Below are 12,280 nucleotides of genomic sequence, written 5' to 3' on the forward strand. Positions count from 1 at the left end.
AGAGCAATTTTTTTTAAGATGACGTCTGCTAGAAATTTTAGTAAGCCCATCCACGATACATCCAATATCCATTCCGTTTTAGCAAAAGTAGTCAAAAGAATTTTCCAAGCTCTCAACTGCTTCTCATCTGTTTTCACCCCACTAAAAATTCTCTTCCTTGAAGATCTGATTCGTTCGCGTTTTTTTGATGTTCCTCCGCAATCTTTCCTAACCATATTGCTCAAGACCTTTCCACTACTCCCATACCATGAACCATTCACATCGGCTTAAACGGCATTGGCCCATAGACCTGCTCTCCCTGGTCTTTCAAGACGTGTCCCCCGGGAGGACGGAAGACTAGTGATATGACATGATAAAAATATAATAAATTATAATGTTTTAGTTATCAATTATTATTAAAGGTGGCGATAGTTTTATACGAAGAAGAAAAGCGGTATTGACGTCCGTGTATACGGGAGTATTGTTTGAAAAGAGATCTCAGGGGGTAAAAAAGATGTAACAAAGTGTAGTATCAATCAATAGAAAAGGGTTGGGTGTGACCTCATAATCTTGTGAGGTGAACTCATTTGATCTGGTTTCGGGGGTTGGGAAGAGGTGGAAAAGGATTAACGCAAGCGCATATATATTCCACCCCCACGGGAGTGACATCTCCAATGCCGTTAGAACAACCCCTTCGTCTGTAGGGTCTCAACTCGAAGTGTCTTATATCTGTGCCTTTCCGTATACGGACAACGAATGTTAGGCCTTGTTATCAACCTCGATCCTTTTCTCTTTTCTTTGTTTTTTTAAATTTGTTTCAATCGTCTTAAAATATGGGATATTGTTGTTCTTCGGTAAGTAGCCGTTGGGGTGAAAAGACAAAAAAATTAAGAGCACAGATGAGCACTGTCTTGCCAATACACGATTATAACACACACAGAACAGTAGTTTTTTTTTTTTTTTAATTTTTAACCATTTAAAAAGCATGATAATGTAGATTATAAATCAATATTAAAATTAAAAATAGAATGCGGCTGTTTTGTACATTGACCATTATTAAAATTGTATATTATATTCCTGAACAGCCTTAAATATTCAAAGATATCAATATCATTGTGATCCTGACATGATTTTTTAATCTATGTTTTTTCTCGCTTTTTACTTTTTTAAAAATTATGTAATCTAATTTTTTTTATAAGAATAAAACAATAAATGTTTTCTACCTGGAAACGCTAGTTTAATTTGATCCATATTGACACATTTGTTACTATTTTCCTGCCCAACCCACCGCTTCTTTTTTTAATTTTATTTTTTTTTTTTATTATATTTTATTTGTCTGATTAACAGACAACAAAGTTTTGAAAACCTTAACTTTAACAGCAAAGCTAAGACAGACTGCTTTCTATTTTCTCTGTCTTGTTTTTCTTGTTTTATTGATTTTACCTCTACCACATGCTGAATACTGTTTATCGATTCGCGGTTCGATATCGCGTGCGACTTAAAGCTAATTTCAGACCCAGCTTTTACAAACACAAGCAAAAACATAGAATCATAGCGATTAAAATAAATTCTATGATGATTTTCGCTTCATTCATCAGTTGTACCGTAATCTTTCAAAACCAACTTGAAACTTAAACAATTTTCAGTTATAAACCTTTTTTGTTTTGTTCAACTTGTTTATAAGTTTCACAAAAAATGTTTAAGCTTTTTGGCTTTTCACCCCCTCCACTGATTAAAACTTGATTTTAAAATCAGCAATCGCTTTTGTATCATGTCACAAATATTGTACATACAGCTTTGTACAAGCAAAGATTACCTGTAAATATGTATATATAGTTTCCAAAATCTTGGAAATAAATTTGTCTGACAAATTTTCTGACCATGACAGACTGTTCTCATGTGTATTATATCTTTGCAGGTTTTTAAGTTGATTGGTCTTTTTATACAATATAAATTTGAAAAATGTATATAATAAACTCTAAATAGGATCAATTACATGTTTGTTCCGACACTGTTTGATGTGACATATGATGATTTGTTTTTGACATAAATCTGGAATATTATTATGTAAATATGCGTTCATGAGACCTTTGCCCTGTACGATTTGGATTCTTCCTTCATTCCTTTCATCCTTGCAACAATCACTTATTTCCGATCGGCTGGATTTTCCTTGATCCTGGAAGTCCTAAAGGTCACAGAATTCCCGACGATTCTTCAGTTTCATCGTGCCACCTTCCCCTCTAAAGCACGTGCTCTTAATTTCCTCCCTTGTTCAACCCCGTTTTTGATTTTGTACTCAACGGGGGAGCTTAAAAGATAAGTTTAAACGTCTAAAGAATTGTTTTGTACGTGGTTTCATAAAAATTTCCCAGGTGACTAATTTAGTAGTGACTGACTAAAGTCTTGAAGCGGTGGCCCTTACTACAGCAGCCAATACTTCCTTGGCGAGGAGGTTCTAGTCGATTCTCGATAATTCGGAACCCAAGGGACCACAAAAATAATTCGAATTTTCAGCAGTTCGAATTATCAAGAGGAAGGGGAAAAAAGATTAAAAGTTCATATGCATTTTTCATGTGAATTATTGTGCATCTATAAAACCTCGTAAAATAATGAAAAAGCTGAAATAGATCAACATTGTTATTATTAAAAAATTCATGAATCGGTTTATGTTTCAATGTGACCTGGCGTCCTTTATCTGATTTTTCCAAGTAACCACTGACCAATTCTGAGAACACATTGACAAAACACTGATCGGCGAATATACAAAGTAGAGAAAATTAGAAGTAACTTTACAAAGCAAGGGAGTAAACAATACGTGGAATTTAGAGAAATATGACAAAGAAAAATTTGAATTATAAAAGTGGAAGTGGCTCCATTTCGATTTATAGAATGCTTTTTTCCCCCCTCTTGTTACGAAATATATTTCGTACTGTCGAGTGTATCAAAATATACAGAATTTTTTCGCTTTACCTTAGTGACCTGCTGAGTTGTTTGTATTATGAAGAAATTCGAATTGTCAGGTTTCTAATTAACAAGAGCCGAATGTATATTCCAATTCCCCTCAGCTCCTTTATATATCTCCTTTATACACTTACCTTTATCTTCTTAAACACAAAACTATTGAGGTCAGCGTTTTCAAGGAATGACCTATCACTATCCACATTTGTCCTGTTTCTTTGATTACCTTACTTGGCACCGAAGATTTTTAATTTCCTTTTTTTAGTTTAATTCCAATAGGAAAGACTCATTTTGTAAGTATATAATTTTATAAATAGACATATGTGTATAGTCTTATCAGGCTTGAATCTTTGTAAATTTTGTAAATACGTTGTGTTCATAATTAATTATATAAGGGGGGGGGGTCCCAGAATAAAGTTTAATTTTCATTCATTCATTCGACATGGAGGGTGTCTTGATAGTATCACCATGATTTTCTCAAAAACTAAACCTAAAAAAAATTAAAAATATTTTTGAAGCAATGCTCTACTTTTAACACTGCAATTAATAACAGTTTTTTTCTCAATTTCTCAAAAAATAAAAAAAGGGAATATTTGTTTTTTCAAATGGTAGCACACATTTTAATTTGAAGATTCATCAAATCTATTAGTTTTGGAAAATTTCTAGGGAGAGTGAAATGCATATTTTCTACGCTGCACAGGAGACCAATTAATTGTGTATGACCTAACCTGGCTCGTAATTATCGTCCCTAGCCCAGCGTTACCGTTCTTTTAATAAAATAAAAAACACTGTGAGAAGACTTAAGATATAATATTTAATAATAATTATTTAGTAAAAAACACAAAAAACTGATATGAACAATTTACGGCATGGTAAAAACTGTCTGCCTGATCTGTTCCTAATCCTAACCCTACCTAACCTAACCCATTTTGACTGAAAATCGATTTTGGCTTAAAAAAAAACACTATGAGAAAACGCCCTCTTCATATGATAATATAATTGGTTAGTTGGAATAATAATTCGTTAGTATATTATTGGTTCGTAAATATTTCAGTGACTGTGATTGAAGAGAAAAAAATAACAAAAGAACAAAAATGTATTGCCTGTTAACTACTCAGCCTTTAAATAAAAAAAATAAATAAAATAAATAAATAAAGTTTTTTTTTAACATAAGCTCTATTCTAAGAACTTCAATGATTAGTTTGTTTTTTCAATCCCTAACCGACATTTTCGTTTGAAGATTTATCAAGTACATTCGATTTTTGAAACAGCGAAAACCGATTCACAAAATAATCCTAACATATCCCTACTTAACCTTACCTGTCCCTAACTCAAAGTAACCAAAAACTGATTTTGTGGGAAAAAAAACACAGAGGAACTGCTCTTTTCATACAGTGATATAATGTTAGTGAGTTCAGCCAGTTAATGAGTTCATTGAGTAAAAATATATAAAAATGTTTCAGTACCTTTAATTGAAGAAAAAAATAATCAAAGAATCCCAAATTATTAGTATGTATTAGTAAAAAAGCGTTGTTGATCCTAAGCTGCTGGTTGTTTTATCTATCTACTTGTTTTTCTCAAAAACCATTCAACATAGAAAACAAATTTTTTTATTAAAAAAATAGTTAAATGTTTCGTTACGATGTATGAAACTAACTGTTAAATCATATACTAAAAAAAATTTGATTGATCAGCCGTAATATTATAATTGTATATAAACAATCAGGTCTAAGGTGAATTTGAAAGAATAAAAAATACTCAGTTGTTTCATCAAGTTTTCGAGGAAGTCAACAGGACTTTGAAATTATTTCTAATGATTTACATGATTAATAAATTTAAACATCTATTATATTAAACAATATTAAATGCAATATTAAAAATTAATTTCTCTTAAATGAGATCTACCACAAATCCAATCATAAATTCATTTAGGTAGGTTGAAACCATAATTTTTAATATTGTCAGTAGATGTTTAAATTTATTAACTGTGTAAATCAGTTTATCTCATCCCTGATCTTTTATATGCAATGCATTTTCATTTAGCTTTTCTATTTGGACTATACTCCTGAAACTTCCCATTAGAAAATTTTCCTTAATCATACTTAAAAAATTAAGTTTATGAAAATTTTATACCAATGACAAACTTGAAAGAAATTTATATGCACTATGTTTTATAAACTTAACCCTACCTACCAAACCTAATCCTTTTGATAACCCTAACCCTAACTAACCTAACGGAACCATAGAAAAAAACAACATTAAAAAGCTAAACAACAATTCATTCTTGATTAAAAAAATAATTGTGAAGTTTTTGCAGTATCTAATTTTACTGTTATTTTTGGGTTATTTAATTTTTTCTGAACTTAGACGAATCTGCAAATGAAAATGAAGGTTGCCATTTGAAGTAGAGGCAGTTATCGACCAACAATTGTGACTTGTAAAAGTGGATGAGCTGGTTCAATGAACAAAACTTTTATAAGTTTGCCAAGCTTTCGGCATATATATTTTGCCTTCCTTAAGGCAAACTTACAAAAAAAAAAAAAATATATATCTATATATATATATAAGGGTTCTGGAGTTCACATGGACTCTCTGTTAAAAGTCCTTAGTTATGAAACTATAATCTAACGATGTATTAAAAAAAAATTTAGGACTTAGACAATGTTTTAAAAAAATACCTCTTTATCAAACAAAAACAATAGTGGATTACCATTAATCCATTCTGCAGTCCACATCGCTGATCCATTTATACAATTTAAAGTAGAGCATATGCTATAAAAAGAAATTTTAATTTTTTTTCTAGGTTTAGTAGTTTTTGAGAAACTTTACTAGTACGTTGGTACTCTGTGTAATATAAATTTTAAAGTTTAGTGACAAAAGAAAACAGAATGAATACACTTCTCCACAATTGAATTAATCTATTAAAAATTGAATTTTATAGAGTTTTGAGCTGTGAAGTGTTTAAAAACTTCCATTTAAAAAATGCATACAATAATAAACTGGCCATATTAGAAAATGTTTAAGTAAGTGAGACTAAGGCACCAGCTTTTATTAATTAATGATTGAAAATTACAGAAAACTACCACATTAACATATGTGAAATGTTGAAATTCAATGTTCAAATTGGTTTTTAAATATTCACAGTTCAATCAAACTTCATGAATGTCGGTTGATGAGGTGGCACAGATTATACGATTATTTGTGAAGGGCTTGTCTAGACTTCATTATCAGGTGTGTCACTTATTTAATCCATTAATATTAATTCTACATTAATGTATCCGAAGGTAAGGAATTTGAAAATTGGCAATATATGAATAATAGTGAGAAGACCTGAGTCTACGAGGTCAGTAAATTAGACTAATAATGCCATGATGCAGCGATATGCATTATAAAATTTAATGTAATAACGAATAATTAAGCAAGTAAGAAAATGGGTAATTACACTGGATTTTCATATAAGTCTGCCTAATTTAAACAATCCGTTTGCATAATGACTTATCTCCTCTCTCTTTATGCAACAAAGAAAACAACTAAAAAGTTTTTTTGGTCCATGTTTTTTAAATAAGGACAAATAAAAACCTTTGGTGCCAAGTTGTGTTATTTTCGGTTACTGTTAGATTAGGTAGAGTTAGAAATAGGTTAAGTTAAGTTGGAATGGAGTTAAGGACAAATCAGTCAGGTAGGGTTAGGAATAAGTTAGATTTAGCTATATACTGTTAGGATTAGGTTAGGTTACAATTCTCTGTTTTTCAATGAAGGGAAGAAAATAGAAATGATGAAGGTGGGTTGAATATGTAGATTCCCTTTTTGTAAATGATAGTTCTACTCACAAATTTGTTGTTTACATTGATCTGAATTTTGAGCATTAAATTCTCATCATAAGTTTGAAGGAGTTACAAGCATGTCTCACAATATGAATTGTAAGAGTGAACCCGCCGCCGATCCACTGCCAACGTGACATTCCAATGAGAAGCTGGTTTTTGATGCAGCTTAATTTTGAGCATACAAAAAATGCGAATTATAACACAACTAAATATTGTCATAATAAATACTGTAAGAAAATAATTTTAAATTAGTGATTAATTTTTATGTGAAATATTATTTGGGTACTTGTTTAAAATAGGAGGTAAATCAAAATCTGTTATATTATTTATGCATTTATCTCCATGTTTAATTTTACATTTTTTAATTTCAAATTTCTTAAACAAATCTAGTTCCCTCCCTTTGTTGAAATTGTATAACAATATATTTAAATTTGAATTGAAATTGTGTTTAGTTTCATTTAGATGGTCCTTCAACTCAAGTTGAATTCAAATTCAGAAAATTTGTTCAATTTAGACAAATGTTCTTTCACTCCTTTTTTAATTTTTCTGGCACTTTGTCCTATATATTTAATATAACAATCATTACAATTAAGTTTTTAAACTCCACTTTTTGACAAGTTTTCAATCTTGTCTTTAGGTTTTAAGAGGAAGTTTCAAAGTGGACACACACCACAAAGTTACTCTTATTTAGGAATTTTACCTACTTTTTCTGATAGTTCCCCAATGCTGCAAGCAACGAAAACAAAGATTCATTTTAGGTGGGGTGGCTGAGTCTGATTGTCGTTTCTTTTTAATTTTTGAATTCTTTTTACTAGCAACCTATTGATAAATATTTCTTGATATCCATTGTTTTTAGCTAAGGTTTTAATTGTTTGTAATTATTTTTTATAATTAGCAGGTGTTAATGGAAGTTTCAACAAATGGTCTATCAGCCAAATGAATCCAGCAGTTTTTTGGGTACATGAATAGGAAGGTGAAGGAATCATAGTGTTTGTAGATGTGGGTTTTCTATATAAGTCTATTACAATTTGGTTATTTATTATGGACAGTTTTAAGTCTAAAAAATTTAAACAACCATCTATATTAATTTCCAATGTAAAATTTATACTAAGGTGTAAATAATTAATTAATCGCAGGAATTCTTTTAGATCCTCTAGTGTTCCCTACCATTACATAAAATCGTCTACAAAGCGTTTCCAAACAAGGACAATTTTAATGAATTTGTTATTTGATTTGAAAAGGATTTTTTCAGTTGTCCATGAATATTTCCGCACAAAGTGGGTATAATAGAGACCACATTGGTAACCCTTTCATTTCATAAAATTTAATATTAAATTTAGAATAATTAGGTAGTAGATGTATATTTAAGAGGTCTATTATATCAGTTTTTACAAATTCGTTAATAGTACATACTCCATTTTGTTTTATTAATTTAATACATTCTTTACCCACTTTAATCAAACAACACTAAAACAGTTGTTAAGAATATTTATGTTCTTTAACTCTTTTATCAATTATAAAGAATTGTTAATGCAGAATGTAAGTTAAATTGGTGTAGGTTTTAATTATTTTATATTATATATTTATTTACCTATATATAATTATTTTTACTCCAGTATCTTGATAGCAAAGGAAGGCCCTCGGGCTAGTTGTTCTGAGAATGTTAAGCACCTTGGTCATATACGCTTGATTTCGTCCATCTTCCAACAATGCTATGATTCTAGCCGAATCTGTATCACTTAAAACCACTACATAAATTTGAAACTTAAAAATGGTCAAAAAATCAAACCACCGGAATGTTAGAAAGAAACTTTACAGAAAAACCAACAAAGAAGAAAACTATTTAAAGATTTATTAACAAAATCTAATTGTAAACACAGATGGGAAATTTTCTCTGTGTTTTATTGAACTCTAATCCTTTCAAACGGACCAAATATTGTTGTGAGATGGAATGTTGGAGTGTCTAAGATTTAATTAAAAATATTAAGGGTGGCCACTTTTTTGCCTTTCGTATATAACTACAAATTTAACAGCCAGAATGTCAAATCAATCCAGCTGAAAGAACAGAAAATTACAATGGCACAATGATTTTGTGTACATAAAAAATTAAGTTTAGAACTCATTTTGGCAGTTTGACTAGTAAAGTTGATACTTTCCATAGTGAACTATGCATTATTATCAATATTTTCATTTTTGATACCTGCTAAGTGAAGTTGTATTTAAAACAGGCTTTACATCCTACAATAAATTATTGAAGGGCTCAAAGTGTAACATTAAGAATCAAAACCAGGGCAATTGATAAATACAACAATCAAATGACTTAACCTGTTCCACAGATTATCGTTTTATACTATCACAATATAGGTGTTTTTTTAACTGAACCTTCTTGGAAATAGGTCTAAATTTTATAAAATTAGGGTGATAAGGCTCTATACTGGTCACTGCCACTAAAAGCATTAACATGTACAAGTATAACATACATTAATCAATGATTGCATCTGAAATATGGGAAAGTATAACTTAACATGGGCACAAAGAAATGTTAAGCAATGAGCAAGCAAGATCAAAATACACAAGAAAAATCTAGAAATGAGTAATAATGGGGCAGTGTACAAATGTTCAATTTGTAGGCCAAACAGAAAATAACACAAAAAGATGGGACAATCTATTTGTTCCTAACAACCCTCACAACCTAACCACTCATCACTAACCTAACCTAATCCGAGCAATCAAAATTTGTAGACTAAACAGAAAATAATGGAAAGTAGGGGCTAATATTTTGTAAACGCTGACAACTATTAATCACTAAACTTAGTTCAAAGGTTAATTTTTAATTATAATTTTGTTTTAGGATAGTACATGCATAAATTAGAACTTAAGTAAATGCACTTTTCGAGTAGAGTACCAATTTCGAAAATATGGCCATTTTCTATTAATATTCAGTTAGACATAAATGGCAAATTCATTCTAAAATAAACATTGAAATGATAGAAAAAATCAAATGAATGAAGGCAGTTTTAAAACTGAAAGGACCAAATTAAAGGTGTGTATTTCAGAAATAATTAATTTAAATTTTATATTAAGAAATGACGTTATATGTTTAAAGAAAATATTTGTGAATTCTTTCTTTCTATTGCAGTTTTCATTATACAAAACAATATGCACAAACAATTTTTGTTGTTTGGAATCTTAATATTTGTATTGGCTACAAACCTCGATCCAGGTATAATTCTCAATTTATTTTTTTTAAACACATTTATAAAGTTACAAATTCTTTTCAAGTGAGGGAAGGATTTTATAATAAACAAGCCACTTGTTTTCAGGTGTGGCGATAGAATGCTTCAAATGTGTCTCGCTCAACGGAAATTATAAGGCCTGCGATGATCCGTTTCACAACAATTACACGCTAGAGATTCTTGAATCACCATGTTTAGGAGGGAGGAAAGGAAGGAATGGACTTTTCCCAGCTACAGCTTGTATAAAACTGAGTGGAGTTTATGGTGAGTCAAAGCTAAGTAATATAAGTAATGTGTGAACAATTTTATTTTATAATCTGGGGATAATTTTATATGAAAATGTTTCAAAAGACATTTAGGTCATAGCAGCCAACAACTAACTGTTACAAGTACCATTGAGCCTCTGGCACTTATTTCGTTCAGGTACACACTGCACTTACAGAGGTATTTTTCCCCTATCACCCCTTTGAGTTAGTTAGCCCCGTTACTCTCGTACGTTGAAATTTACTTTTAGTTTAAAATTGTAGTTGACGTGCTTTGCATGAAGGATAAAAATAGATTTATAGTTATAAAGAATATGAATATCTCAGTGAAGGAACAAAAGCATGACAGGCCGAGGAAATAAAAAATTCATGTGATGCTACGTTACATTTTAATATGGTCTCCACAACCCCTTTACATTTAATTCTATTGAATGAATTGCAAACATATACTTACAACATATTACAATATTTGTTTTTAATGAATGCAAATTATACAAGTTGGGTTTTGTTTAGATGACAATGGAGACACAATAACAATTCGAGGATGTGCACTGGATAGCGGGACACTGACTACTGACACAGAAATTATTAGAATGTCCCACTGTGGTGGATTTTATTTTGAGGATAGGTAAGTGTTAATCTGCTTCAACAGTTTCCTATTCCTAAGAGTCTCATGCTCAATGACATTACCTTTGTAAAACTTGTACGTATGAATTATGCTACACTTTTGAAGCACTCTTTTAACCTTCATCTGTTCACACAAATGACAGATAGGCCACATTTTTGCATGTATTATCCCCTAACGCCCAGATAGAAGCTCAGGTATTCTTGAGGTTAGACCTTCGACCACTAAGGGGTGTAAGACTTTTTAATTGGAAAAACACAAAAATAAGAAACTCAAGGTAATTAAAATGAATATCATTCTCATATATTCTCAACTTAACCGAAATATCCCCAATCATCCATAACACTAACTCAACAATCTCTAAACTAACCTAAACATTCCTAACTTAACCAAACATCCATTACCCTGACGCCTAACCTTAATGTTCCTGACATAACATATCCCAAGCACTCCTCAGAAATGCAAACTCAATTATGCAAAAAAAATGCGTATGCAGGCCACAAAAATCTACATTAATATTTATTACATTGCTCCTTGAACAATGATAAACATACTTGACACACTGAACAACATAAATTATGAAAATCTCATCAGAACTATATAAAATGAAGTTACCGTTCTTGCAGATATGTTCGAGGATGCCTCCAGAGCTGTGATGATGCTGATGCTTGCAATAGAGCGACAAGTGAATCTGATATGCAAACAGTTATTTTATCAATTATCAGTTTTCACATTCTTGCAATATTTGTAAATAATACCAATTAAAAATGAACATAAATTGAAAGTAAATTTATATTAAAACAAAAGTTATAATTCTTTTCTTTTGTAAATTACTATATTTAAATAAATTTTAACACTTTTAAAAATTCTATGCTCAAGTCTATTTGGTTTGCCAATGCCTTTAATATTCAAAACACAGTACATGATTTTTCTCCAAATTATATATTATAATATGAAACTTGTTATGTTTAAATGGCTAATAATAATAAACAATGTTGAAGAACGGATCAGGTGTATGACCATTTTTAGGCCAAGAAAATGCCTGCCTGCCAGTTCCACAGGAGCCATGTATGGAAGAATACAATGGAAATAAATAGAAATATTTTTTTGTATTTATTTTAAATATCCCTTACCGTTCATAATCGTTCCCAACTTAAGCTAAACATTTTTAACTTAAGCTACACATTCCTGACTTACTCAAGTAATTATACATAATTTTTTCAAAATGAATTGAGTATATGTATTATTTATACATAATAAATATTATTATATTCACTAATTTCGTGGTCCGCTTGACCAATTAATATATTACAATTTTTTAGTTGAGTTCGAATCCCGCTCGTGCCATTGACTTTTTTATCTCAACTAAAAACCTTAATTAATTGTATTATTTAT

General features: G+C 30.4%; 1 protein-coding gene across 3 annotated transcripts; it reads left to right on the forward strand.

Annotated features, from left to right (window-relative positions):
* Positions 1 to 611: 611 nt before the first annotated feature.
* Positions 612 to 11,663, forward strand: LOC106671096. Of its 3 annotated transcripts, none has more exons than XM_024229498.1 (6): positions 612 to 833; positions 9,613 to 9,804; positions 9,901 to 9,984; positions 10,085 to 10,261; positions 10,774 to 10,888; positions 11,031 to 11,504. In XM_024229498.1, exons 3-6 carry the CDS (start codon positions 9,921 to 9,923, stop codon positions 11,032 to 11,034), a joined length of 360 nt encoding a protein of 119 aa, XP_024085266.1. In that variant the 5' UTR covers positions 612 to 833; positions 9,613 to 9,804; positions 9,901 to 9,920; the 3' UTR covers positions 11,035 to 11,504. The 3 variants fall into 3 exon arrangements, with proteins under 3 accessions (XP_024085266.1, XP_014257402.1, XP_024085265.1); XM_014401916.2 differs by lacking the exon at positions 11,031 to 11,504 and adding an exon at positions 11,512 to 11,663 and having other exon boundaries at positions 614 to 833; XM_024229497.1 differs by lacking the exons at positions 612 to 833; positions 11,031 to 11,504 and adding exons at positions 2,029 to 2,533; positions 11,512 to 11,663.
* Positions 11,664 to 12,280: the final 617 nt, after the last annotated feature.

Source organism: Cimex lectularius, unplaced genomic scaffold, assembly GCF_000648675.2.
Source record: "Cimex lectularius strain Harlan isolate CLEC.00 unplaced genomic scaffold, Clec_2.1 scaffold214, whole genome shotgun sequence".
Taxonomy (NCBI): Eukaryota; Metazoa; Arthropoda; class Insecta; order Hemiptera; family Cimicidae; genus Cimex; species Cimex lectularius.

Bases quoted from the DNA above. Each gene is read 5' to 3' on its own strand.
- LOC106671096 (XM_014401916.2), top strand. From the start codon at position 9,921: ATGCACAAACAATTTTTGTTGTTTGGAATCTTAATATTTGTATTGGCT. The intron at 9,985-10,084 runs GTATAATTCTCA...ACTTGTTTTCAG, and splicing joins GGCTACAAACCTCGATCCAG to GTGTGGCGATAGAATGCTTC. The intron at 10,262-10,773 runs GTGAGTCAAAGC...GGTTTTGTTTAG, and splicing joins AAAACTGAGTGGAGTTTATG to ATGACAATGGAGACACAATA.